We start from the raw sequence: 12430 nt of genomic DNA on the forward strand, positions 1-12430 counted from the left end.
TCTCGGATGCTCGGCCAGCCTCAGCCACGCCCTCTCATTCGGACCTCCTTCCTGGCCGTCTGTGTGGAGGAAGCTCCCCAGACACTCTTAGAAAACCGGGGTGGTGGGGCACGCGTCTTAAAATCTTCCGAGAAAGGAGCCGCACAAAGCGAGGGGTCGCTCCTCCCTTGGGGCAGGTGAGCGGGGTGACCGTGGGGCCAGGCACTGCTGAAGGCTGGGGACGGTCCCAGAGCAGGACGATGACATCGTGACAGTGGCCATGTTCACATGTACACCTGTCGACAGGAAGGAGACTGTGCGTTGGCCCCTGCAGGTGAAGCTCTCAGGGAAATAAGTGACAAACAGGGTTCAGGTAGGCTTGAGAGGTGACAGTCACATCGTCTGCGTGCAGGGCCTCCCGGGAGGGCCAGGCAAGGAGACGTCCCAGGGGTGGTTGATACGGAGTCAAGCAGACCTCATCGCAGTTGGCAGTCATACCGCGGTGGAGCCAGTAGGCTGCACAACCTCCCCTTTGGAAGAAAACCCAAAGCCTCAGCCTGAGCGTGACACCAGCCGTGTCGCCGCCCTCCCCCGGCTGCTCTGCTCTGCTCTGCGCCAGAGAGCAGTTCTGCTCATCAGTCCCTCAAGCGTTAAAGCAAGGCTGCTCTCTTCTCTTGCCTGTGGCGAAGCCAGAAACTTCCAGGGCAGTGTTTGAGGTCGTTCTGGCTCCACGCCTGCTCCGAGGATGGCTCTGGACTTGGAGTCGCTGTGTTCAACTGTGGCAGACTTCAGATAGCTTGCTTCTCTTAGGGACCCACTGAGGAGCAAGGAGCTGGTACGGCAGCGAGAAAACCACCCTGGATCCAGGGCTGCCGGTGGTCTGCCATCGGAAGGGGCCACCAACACGGCTCCTAGTTAGGTTCCACGAGACGACTCTCTAGAATGAAGTGAAGCCTTTGTCTGCAACCCCAGATGTGGTTGTGTTCTGCTCCATTGTGTAATAGCCACTCCCCCACTCCCTAAAAACCATGATCCACCTGTTAGCTTTCCCTGGCACGTGTGGTAGCCTGAAATTCCAGCTGTAGAATTTGTCCCCTACAGATAGCAGGAGGGGCCTGGGTAGTCTGGAAGGACAGGGAAGGGTACCCCTTCCTTCTTTGATTTCTTTGGAAGTTGCAAACGTAGTTGGAGACTGTCTTTCCTGAGCAATGCTTCAAGATATACATTGGTTCAGTCACTGACAGTGAACTTCTAATGTTCCACAGTTAAAATCAGTCATAGACTCAGGAAAAAAAAAATGGTACTCAGACACCAAGCCATATGTACAGGAGTTTGCTAAAATTTGCTCAAGTGACAGCTTTTTCAGGAAAGGACATCGAGTGAGTTATCTATATTCTGCTGGTTTCTAAAGCCCTACTCAATAAAATGTAAATGCTAGGCCACATTGTCTATTTCAGTATGGTTTCTCTGACGTTAGGGAAACAACACTTTCTCCAGTGAAAGAAGGATCCCTTTCTCCTGCTGTACGTGCTCCAGAAGTCAATTCTCGTTCTTCGTCTTAGTCTTCTTACTTCACAGTTTCTGCTCACCTAAGGAAGTGATTCAGCCAATGCGAGCGTGGGTTAAACCATTTCACCAAACATTCCTGTGCAGATGGCACTGATTTTGACACGATCCGCTCAAATATTGCTAGCGTTCAACACATGAGAAGGAAGTGAGAGAAGAGTCTGGCTTATCGGATGGAAATTTGCATCACATAAGTAGTGAATCTCCCTTATCCATTTCCTCACCTAAAATCCTGTCTGGTAAAGTCTTTAAACGTAGGCACGATGTGAATTTATGTTAGTCTTTTTTCCCTAAAATAGTACTCCGTGAAATTCAGGAAGAACGAAACTCTGTATAGTAGCCACAAGCCATGTGTGGTATGTAGATATTAATTTTAATGAGTTAAAATTAAGCAAAGTTCAAACTTCGGTTTTTAGTGACATGAGCCATACTTTGCTCAGTAGCCATGCATGGCTGGTGGCCACGCAACTGGACAGTGTGGGTGGAAAACACTTCCACTGTCATCCTAAATTCTGGTCGACAAGGCTGTTCTAGAAGCCAGCACATCCGAAAAGTCTTGGGGGAGAAAACAGAGCTTTTCCAAGGTAGCACAAGAAAATACACTTTGGACACAAAATGCTCGTTTCATTAAAGCATATTTATCCACGGTGGTTTCTTAGAGACCTCAGATTATTAGCTTAGCGCCGTTTAGAGGCTGAATTCGCTCTGGTGGCGTTAGATCTGGCACCAGTGCCGTGCCAGACCTGGCCAGCGGGGTAGGCATGACCAAGTGTCCGAGTCTGGAGTGAATCTGTACATCACCCAGCCGGCACAGCCTCTCCTCACGTCTCTGCCCGGCTGTCTGGCCTCTGTGTGGCCACCCGCAGGGGGCATGTCTTCTCCAGTTAAGGGACAGGCTTCATGATTTAACTGAGTGAGCCCTGCAGGGGACACTTTAAATCGAAACCAAGGTCTCAGGAGTTCTGGGTACAATCAGCACCCCCCGCCCCCTCCCCAGAGCACTAACATTTTTAAATCAGTCTTTTTGGCTGAGTCCATGATGCTTTTAGCTCTCAAGAGCGGAGTTGGGGGGTTTTTTGGGGGGGGATTTTCTTGGTTTTGTTTTTTTTTTTTTTTTTGGTTTTTTTTTTTTTTTTGGATTTTTGGTAAGAATTGTGTTGCATGCATGCCCCTGACACATCAGGCCGCTATTTAATCGGGGTCTTGAACTCCATTGTGTCTCTGCAGTTGGTAAACCTCACAAATGTGGATATTGTGGCCGGAGCTATAAACAGCGCAGCTCTTTAGAGGAACATAAAGAGCGCTGCCACAACTACTTGCAAAGCATGGGCCTCCCAGGCACGCTGTACCCAGGTAAGCGCTGAGGGCACACAGGCGGCCTGGCCTGGCTCCCCTCCCCGTCCCAGCTCGCGGGGGGCGCAGCTGGGAGCAGAGCAGGCCCAGGCCCGGAGCCGCCCCAGGGATGGAGGGACGGCTTCTGGCCCCTGGAACCGCACAGTCTCCCTAGGATCGGACTGCGCGTCCCAGTGTTCGAATCCCCACCTCACCAGAGAGCACAGGGCCTTGACGTCCTCGCTCTGGCATCTGGGGAGGCTTCTCACGCAGCTGGACCCTTAAAAGTTGGAGGGTTTTTGTCCGCTGGGTTTTGGTTTTTTGTTGTTTTTGTTTTTGTTTTTTATCCTGGAGCAGCACTGGCTTCTTTGGGCTTAGTCCTCAAGATAAGACGTGAAGTCGTGTTTGACAAAACGGTTTTTTTCATGAAGTGGATCATATCGGCGCTCGTGGGCCATGTTTTCTTTCATGGGTGTCGGCGTCTGCCAGGAACAGGAGCGTGGGGTGATGGGGGACCCCGACGGTCGCCTGGCAGCCGGCGCAGCATTCAGGGGAAGGTGGCTTTTTTCTCACGTGCCCTGATGCTCCGCTGTGTATTGCATCTCAGGAGAGCCTCTGGCTCGGATCTCAGATGATGTGACAGGAGAGAGGGTGCTGACGGAGGCTGAACCTGCTCGGAGGGGCAGCAGTGTTCTAACTTCCTAAGACACGAGGAATTTACGAACAGGTCCCCTCAAGCGAAGCTCTTTCAAAACACTGTTCATTCAGCACTAGCGCTGGAAAAAAATCGTCCTTGGACGGAAGGGTAGAAGCTAAATGAATAGAGCTGACCGAGCCTGGTTCGGCTTCCTGACTATTAAAGATGCCTCATAAAGGAAAATCCAGCAGGGAACTCTCAGATGATTATTTTCTAATTTTAAATTTTGCCTTACTTTGTCATCGTGATAGAATACCCGCAACATAAACCTTCCCATCCCGACCGGTTTTAACTACTTCCGGGCTCTTAAGCACATTCAGGAGCGCTCGGCGTGGAGTCCCGCTGTGGCGCAGCGGGAATGGCAGCCTCTCTGAGCAGCCGGGTCGCAGATTCCGTCCCCACCCTGCACAGGGGGCAAGGAGCCCGCGTGGCCTCAGCTGTGGCGTAGGTCACGACTGCAACTCAGATCTGATCCCTGGCCCGGGAGCCCCAGGCACCATGGCATCAAGGGCACCGTGTTACACGCGGGATGCTGGGGCCCCGGTGCATCCCCCCACTGCTCTGCTGTAGGCCGGGGGCCGGCGGGGGGGCCGACAGTTGATTTCTCTGGGCCTTCATCTTCTCTCCTGTAAAATGGATGCATTCCTTTAAACTTCCTTCAGCTCCCTGCCAAGTCTAAGGTCTATTTCCACAGCAGAAAGGTGCTGAGCATCCGTGGCAGAGAGGAAACTAGGTATTAAAATAACGATAATAATTAACGCTTATCATTGAATGGCCAGACCCCCCGGGTGGCCTTTAAGGGTGAGCAGATGACTGTTCCCTTCAAATAAAATGTAAACCCTTTTTGTTTTTCCATCAAAAATAAATTAACGGGTCTTGGAAGTGAGTGCTTTTGGTGAAGGTTTAAGTAGGCCGTTTATCTGCTCAGCAAATAGTTACTGAGGACTTAGTATCTGCCAGGCCAGGCCGCACTGAAGGAGTTATGTGGTTGGACTATACACCACAGAACGGGAACTGGGACCACAGAATGCAACAGGGTTCACTGGTTTCTCCCCAGTTTTCATCACCAAGCAAACGAGCCTCGATGGCCAGTGGGCGAAGCCGCGTTGGCTTCACGGGGACCTGGATCCGAGCTTCCTTTGCAGTCAGTTTCTAAATGGGACCCAGGGCCCAGCTCTTAAGAGGGAGTGATGACTCCTGCCCGGCCAGCCTGGCAGAGGGGCCCCGAGAGGAGCACAGGAGCAGCGGCCAGACGGGACCGCGGTGAAGTGGACTCCGCCCTGCAGGCGGCCTGGGTCCAGATGCGACCACGTCAGGACACATCAGATGGGCCTACAGTCAGGGCCCTTCAGTCCCAAGATGCGTGTTCCCACGCCACACAATGGCTTTCTGTCCTGTCCTCGGGTGATGAGCTGGCTTCTCACAGGCAGTTAGTTCTGGTCAAGGAGCCGGGAAAGGCCGTTAACGCAAGTCCTGCAGGACTAGCCCGGGGCATTTCTCATCGCCTGCCCCTCCCAGGCCCCCGGACCAGCCCCCACGCACCACGCGCAGCCACTCGGGCAGGCTGGGTCCTCCACCCCGCTTCGGCCAGGGGTGATTCTTTTGGTTCAGGTACAGCCAAAGCCTAGCTTATGAGACGTAGCAAAGATTTAATTTTTCTGAATATAATTTTATTTAGGAAAAGGCTCTTCGGTCATGTGTTATAACTTCCTAATGTCTTGAAGGAAAAGCCTAAGTTTCTCTTGAGCCTCGGGTGTGCAAATGGTGTTCCACGCTTAGAAATGCACCAGAGGGCAGAGGAGCCAGCGGGCCGGGAGCTTTGGGCTCATGGTCCCCCGTGGTGGCTCTGAGGGTCCCAGGAGACCCTGTGGCCTGGCAGTGAGGAAACCCAGCTTGAGTCCTGCAGGGACCCCGGGAGAGCCACAGGGCCCACCTTTGCTGAGAAGGGAGGACACATAGGGAAGCTTCTTAGGTCAGAAATATGATCGGTGAAATTTGAATTGCATGGATTTTATTTTATATAAATCAGAGTGTGGGCTGTTATGTTTGCCCTTTTAATAAGAAACCCACATTTCCAGGGCTAGAAATGTACACTTACCAGCAATGATAACCAATTCGAGATAGATTTTTAAGTGGCATTCATCATGAAGCCGTGAAAACATTAAAATGCTTAGACATCATTTTAGCAGGTCATGCGGAGGGGTCTTGATGAGGAAGCCAGAAAAGCATCCTGAGGCAAGAAGACATGGGAGAGAGGGACCAGGGAGACGGCCGGACCCCACACCTGTGTCCTCTGGGACCAGGAATGGTCCTGACTTGAAATTGGTTTGTCGGTCTTCGTAGAATATTATAAACTGTATCTGGAAAAGTAAATGAGGGAATTAGCACTTTTTTTTTAATGGCCACACCTGTGGCACATGGAGGTTCCCAGGCTAGGTATCAAACCAGAGCTACAGCTGCCGGCCTACACCACAGCCACAGCAACGCCAGATCTGAGACACATCTGTGACCTACACCACAGCTCACAGCAACCCTGGATCCATCACCCACTGAGCAAGGGCAGGGATCGAACCCACATCCTCGTGGACACTATGTTGGGTTCTTGGAGACTCTGGACTTGGCACTCTTTTAACAGGAATGTCTAATGCTGTATTAAAACATAGCTGGAATCTAGATGTCCTTGAAGAATAGACAAATGAATGATAGAAAGGGATAAGCCTTCCGAAGATACTGTGATAAATCGGTGTGCTCCGTTTGAGAAAGAAGGAAGCACAGCACAGTGGCACTTATTTATTTATTTATTGAGGCCTCACCCATGACATGGAAAAGCTCCCAGCCCAGGGATGGAACCTTCACCCCAGTGGGGACAACACCGCATTCTTACCCCACTGAGCCCCCAGGGAACTCCCAGGAAGGTGGGATTGAAACGGACTCGTCAGAGTCGGTGTTGCAAGAATTGATTAGCCATTTGGGAGATAGTCGGTTTGCATTTTTAGCTTCTTAAACTTAAGGATAAATTGCAAGGAGATGAAAGAGTTATGTTTCCAGAAATCCAACCGTAAAAACTAGAACAGAGATGCCAGACACAGAGCTGTGTCCTCCACTACGCAGAGACAGGGGCGAGACGGCAGAGCACGGGAGGGCTAGAAAGACACCCCAGATGGGCGTTCGCCTCCACGGCTTCTCGATTTCTGTGAGTGGTGTCCCTTGAGTTTCGGGTGTGCTCTGGGTTCAGAATCTGGGACCTCTGAGGCCTTGCCCCATGTTGCCAGGATTGGCTGCAGCATCTCTGCGGCCGCGTTTCTCCTGCAGCCCTCTTCGCTGTGCCACTCCGAGTCAGACCCTTAGGTCAGAGTTCTCTGATTCTCGAGAGGCTGCGTCGACTGAGTTAGCAGATGGCAGAGGATTTGCATGGTTCAGAGGACTCGCTGCAAGGACACAGCCACTGACTCTTCGGCCAGCCTCGGGTGACAGTGGTGGTGCTTGTCCCCCGGGTCTCAGTGCATGATGCAGGTGTCATCAGCAGGTGGCCCCGGTCAGCCTCCAGCTGGCTGGCAGGGGTGCCGGGAAGGCGAGACGTCCTCCCGGTGAGGGTCCTGGCTCTTGGTGCTTCGAGCAAATGTCAGATTTACCGCTGGACGGGACTGAATCCCTTCACCGTAAGCGTTTCTAAACTGGCCTCTCTAACTGTCTTTGACTTTAGTCATTAAAGAAGAAACGAATCACAGTGAGATGGCAGAAGACCTGTGCAAGATGGGGTCAGAGCGATCCCTCGTGCTGGACAGACTAGCAAGTAACGTCGCCAAACGTAAGAGCTCTATGCCTCAGAAATTTGTTGGTAAGAGTTAAACGTTTGCTGTCTCTTAAAACAACAACTCCGCGGGCGCTTTAGGGTCAGGCGGTAATTAGCGGAGGGCAGGAGAAAGACAAAAATCCCTCGGGTTTTAAAAAGCAAACATTGGTAAGCCTATTTCTTGAAGATCTCGGGATGTTTGTCCAATAGGCTTCTTAAAAATTACAAATCTTCTCCCGGGAGCTGTTCTTGGACGTGGTTTTGCCGTGTCCTGGGCGCCCCGGGACCTCCGCCCGGGATGCCGCGTGTCCACCTGGGGGGCCGGTCAGGGAGCACAGCGGGGGCTCTCCAGCAGCCTCTCTGAGCTTCAGCTCGTTTTCACGAGAAGCTCACACTACTCCACATGGGCTCCTGAGAGGGCAGAAAGGGCAGACGCACAGGGCGCCTGGCCCACGAAGCACCCGGGGCGGAGGAGGCACAGCCGCTGTGGCTGTTCTCCTCACTGGCTCTACCTGCGGCAGGTGCCCCCCTCTGGGGGCTTATCCGCCAGTCTAGGCGACACAGACACAGCAGTAACATCATCCAGGCCAGACACTGCAAGTGCAGGAGAGGTGGGAGGGCAGACGGGACCCAGCCTAAGGGTGTGGGTTCACAGCCATGCCTTAACCCTGTCACCTTGGGGGGAGGGTCATGTCTGGGGAAGAGGATCATGGGAGGTGGGTCATGTCCAGGGAAGAGAACCATGCGGGGAGGGTCATGTTTGGAGAAGAGGATCATGGGAGGTGGGTCATGTCCAGGGAAGAGGCTCATGGGAGGGGGGCCATGTCCAGGGAAGAGGCTCATGGGAGGGGGGGCATGTCCAGGGAAGAGGCTCATGGGAGGGGGGGCATGTCCAGGGAAGAGGCTCATGGGAGGGGGGGCATGTCCAGGGAAGAGGATCATGGGGGGGGGGGCATGTCCAGGGAAGAGGCTCATGGGAGGGGGGCCATGTCCAGGGAAGAGGCTCAGTAAAATCTTCATGAAGCTGACAGTGACCTTGACAGAGGAGGAGGATTTCAACACATTGTTGACAGAGGAAGAATGGAGGAGGGTTCCAGGCAGATGAGAATGTAGAGAAGTGGTGATGCTGGTTGGGGGCTGGAGGAGGACGTGCGGGAGAAGCAGGGAGTGTCCTGGGCTGGCTCACGGACCCTCGGGGAAGCCACGGCGATGAAGGCCGGTACACTCTGGGCACAGGGGTGAGCTCTGAGTGCCGAGGTGAGAAATTAGCCTTCAGGTTTGGCACAAGAAACCATTGGCGTATTTCTGACGGGACCAACATCTTGGAAAATCGAGACCTCAAGTGCCCGAAATTGACCAGAATCAGGAAAGCAGCAGGGCCGTGGCGAGACGTCGTCCCTGGGGCGAGGTGGGCTCGGGAGAAGTGAGGGCATGGTGGGACCAGGACAGCGGCATGGAGACGGGCAAAGGGGCTCACGAGAGGCTGTGCGTCCTGATAGGCGTTTCCCCACGAGTTTGGGGATTGGCAGTTTATTTCTACAATAGCGCCTCTTCCTGCCCCCAAATGCCCCCCTTTCCCTCATGTGGACTGGATGGGGTTTTCATCAACCCCACTGCCCCCTTGCCGTGACTTCTCCATCTCCAGAACAAAGAGGGAGGGGGATCTCTGAGGTCCCCCGGAACCTCTAGAAGCAGAGTCTGTCTTTTCCGTCAATTCAGAGGGCACACGTAGGAACGCCGCTGTCAGGGTCCGAGCGCCCAGTCCAATGGATTTGCAAGGTTGTGGTTCCTGCTGTACGGCCCAGAGAGTCAGGTGTCCGTGTACATACGTGCTCTCTTTCCGAGGCTCTTTCAGATTCTTTCCCACGTAGATGATCACGGCACACTGGGGAGAGGTCCCTGTGCTGCCCAGCAGGTCCCTTTGACCAGTCATTCTGTACTCCTCTGTGTGCAGATGCCAATCCAAACCCCCTATGTTTAAGTTTATATTTAAGTAGATTCAAAGCTCAGACCCAGCCCTTACTACTCTCTACTTATTTTGAGTAATGTCTTAATTGACTGGACTTTACATACAAGCGACTCTTTTCCAGAAGCTTCTCTAGGTGTTCTGTTTCCATGACGGCTTTGTGTCGGAGGAGCTCTGTCTGCCACCTTTCTTCTTGAGTGTGTGATGGTGGTGGTTCTTCTTTCCCCTGAGCCCTTTTCAGATTTCGCCATCACGCCGAAAGGCAAGATTTCCATTTTTGTCTCTGGATGCCCGAAGAGTTTTTTCTATAACCTAAAACTTGAATACCCTAACCGGGACATATCTTGGTTTTCCGTGTTCTGAATAAAAATGTCATGACATTTAGATGTGGGGATTCCCTTTTTTTTTTCCCTTTTATTTCTTAGAAAGTCTCTGTTTTTATATCTTTTGTTCCATCTTTTGTGATCTCTGGTCAGCCTCACTGGTTGTCCTTATGTCGGATGGTTTGTCTTCAATATCTGTTAGCGTTTCTCTCAGTTTATTTTTGTGTCTTTTTCACATTTATTCACTCTCATTATTTCTTGGGTTTTTCCTCTATATCAATAATTCCTTTTTTAGTGGTTTATGTTCTGTTACTTGCTGCTTCTCATCCATGTATTAATTCTATAATAATATTGTTTGGACCTCACTTTGTTTCCTGAGATCCAAAATCTTCTTTTTCATCTTATTCTATTGACTTAGCATGCTGTGTTTCAGCATTTCCTTAAAGAATCCATAAGCAATTATGAGACATTTCTCCTCTTCCTTGCATTAAGCTTTCTCCTCGAATGGGCTTATTCATCTGTTGTGCTGCTCTTCTTCCCTCGCCTTGCTAGAAAATATTTTCACCATAATCATAACATTTTCTTTTCCTCTTGCTTATTCCGCTGGGGCTGACAGAGCTTAATTGAAGTCTGGACATTCTTCCCATTGTAGCTGAGACTTTTTTTTTTCTCTCTCTCTCTCCCTGGAGGAGCTATTGACTTTTCTCAATCCTGAAAGAACTCCACGGGCTGGGGTGAGGAGTCCAGGTGAGGCACGGAGTCTCTGTTGGACTCTTCCTCTCTCCCTTGTTCTGCGATTGGGATAAATGCCCTCAACCAGTTACCACGGTACCTAGTTGAGGCGCGTTCTCCTGGTGGGGGGCCGGGGGGGCCACTCCGAGCTCTTTGCTCCAGGGACACAGCACGAGGACTTAGCTCCTGCCTCTGTCTAGAGAGCTGGTCTCACATGTCCCGGATCACCTGGTCTCAGCAGCAGAGGTTTCAACTGCTTTTTGACCAGAAGTGGAAAAAGGCATCTATTTGACTTGATTCTCTGTGGATTTGAGGATGTCAGGGAAAAGGCTGAGGATTTTGTTGCTTCATACTAAGGTTTTTAACGCGAGAGCAGCAGCCAAGCTTTGCCATGTATCTCAGGTCAGATTTTTCTTTCCCTGGTCCTTGACTTTTTTCTTTATAAATACGTGTTTCATTAGGATATGTGCTTTTCCTTAGCTTATTGCCAAAGTGAATGTTGTGGGATTTTTCTCACTATGTGAAATACTGGGGGGTGGGCGCAGATTCTGTGGGTGGCTTCAATATGCCACGTGAATCTGAAATATATGTTGTTTTTTCCCCTTCATTGTTGATTCCCAGTGTTAAAAGTAACCGATTTCGGTGGGCGCTTGGGAAGCCACAGAAGCATGGCTTTGGGAGAAACGGGGTAATTAGGTGGGATCATGGATGGGCTTGTGGATTACAGCCACCCCCTCCTCACCCTCCCGGGGCTCGGTGGAGACAGAGAACGAAGTGCCTGCCAGAAGGGACTCATTCTCTCCAGGGGGTTCGTGTGACAAGACACTTAGCACCTTCACCCGAAAACAAGAAAAAGTACATGATTTGTGTAGTGCTGTTCAATTCCGCCTTCTCACCTCTTCTGGGAAGAAACACCACTTCTAAGAACCCGCCCCAGCCCAGCTTGCAGGGAGAGATATCCCATTCTGTTGAGTTTCTGCAGAGGGTGTGGCAGGCCACTGCCAAGTTTCCTTGTGTCACCTAAGGGTCACAGTGTACAGTCATCAGGCCAGTGTCCCTCCTGACCACCAGTACACGCTAATGATAGGAAGCTGGGCCATTTGTATGATAAACAGCCCTTACGAAACAGAAGCGAGACCTCGTGTTGCTTCACAGAATGATGAGGGCCTGTTCCTGGACAGTTGGCAACGCTCACAGACTGTTTAAGGACTACTAGTAAGTCTAGGAACCGTGGAGCAGTTTACCCTTCTGTTGCCAGGAATTGGTGGCAGCAGAAGGATAAGATGTCAGACGTCAGCATGCAAAGCGTGGGGATCCCCGCCGTCGCCACCCTCACCAGCCACCGCCAGCCACAGCCCGGGCTCGGGGGCAGCTGGAAGTCACTCCTATCTCTGCCCCTCCATGACCCGTCCTCTCTCCTTCAAATCCTTCCGTCTTCTTTCAGACACGGTCTCTGCTGGGCCTCCCCTGCCCACCTGTCTGCCCAGGGCTGTCCCCCACCTTCACCCGTCCCTCCAAAGCTCCAGGCTCCCTCTCTTCTCAGTGTCCTCGTGCAGCTCCCCGTGTGGGACAGAGAACGCCACTGTCCCCACAGCAAGCCCTCCATTCCCTTCCTAGCAGCTCTCAGCTCAGGATGCACCGCTGCGTGATGGTGCAGTAACATCTGGGCTCGGGATGGGGCCGCGGTTACTTGCTCACCACTGTCTCCTGTCTGGTCCAGGCTCTGCCTTTGACTCATTCACTGGCCACCCCTGAAAGTGAGTGAGTCACTGGCCCTGGCCCTGAGGCAGACCGTTCATTAATGAATGAGCTAAGGAGCCATGGTTTCCTGCTGAGCGGAGAACCACTCACTGCAAGGAAATTCATTTTTTTTTTTCCTTACAAATGTTCGTACTCGAAAGCTAATGCCAAGAAGACAACTTCTTTCTCTAATTTCCCCTTCTGGCAGACAGCAGCTTGCCTTCTCCTACAAACCGTGGTCTTAGATCTTAAGTTTCTTGAGGCCAAACGCTCTGATGAGCCCTCGACAGCAGCTCCTCCAG

General features: G+C 51.9%; 1 protein-coding gene across 24 annotated transcripts in view; it reads left to right on the forward strand.

Annotated features, from left to right (window-relative positions):
• Positions 1–12430, forward strand: part of IKZF1 (IKAROS family zinc finger 1) — a 92781-nt gene that overhangs the window by 75161 nt on the left and 5190 nt on the right. For 10 of the 24 annotated variants that reach the window (XM_021063913.2, XM_084978556.1, XM_084978562.1 and 7 more), the window contains 2 exons: positions 2773–2898; positions 7278–7412. In XM_021063913.2, coding sequence (XP_020919572.2) covers positions 2773–2898; positions 7278–7412 — 261 coding nt within the window. The remainder of the gene's footprint in view (positions 1–2772; positions 2899–7277; positions 7413–12430) is intronic. The other 14 variants (XM_084978557.1, XM_084978560.1, XM_084978565.1 and 11 more) reach the window with 3 other exon arrangements.

This window comes from Sus scrofa, chromosome 9, assembly GCF_054392235.1.
Source record: "Sus scrofa isolate SSC_HxYL_T2T_F1_AM1 chromosome 9, Sscrofa_HxYL_maternal_Yorkshire_Landrace_v2.0, whole genome shotgun sequence".
Classification (NCBI taxonomy): domain Eukaryota; kingdom Metazoa; phylum Chordata; class Mammalia; order Artiodactyla; family Suidae; genus Sus; species Sus scrofa.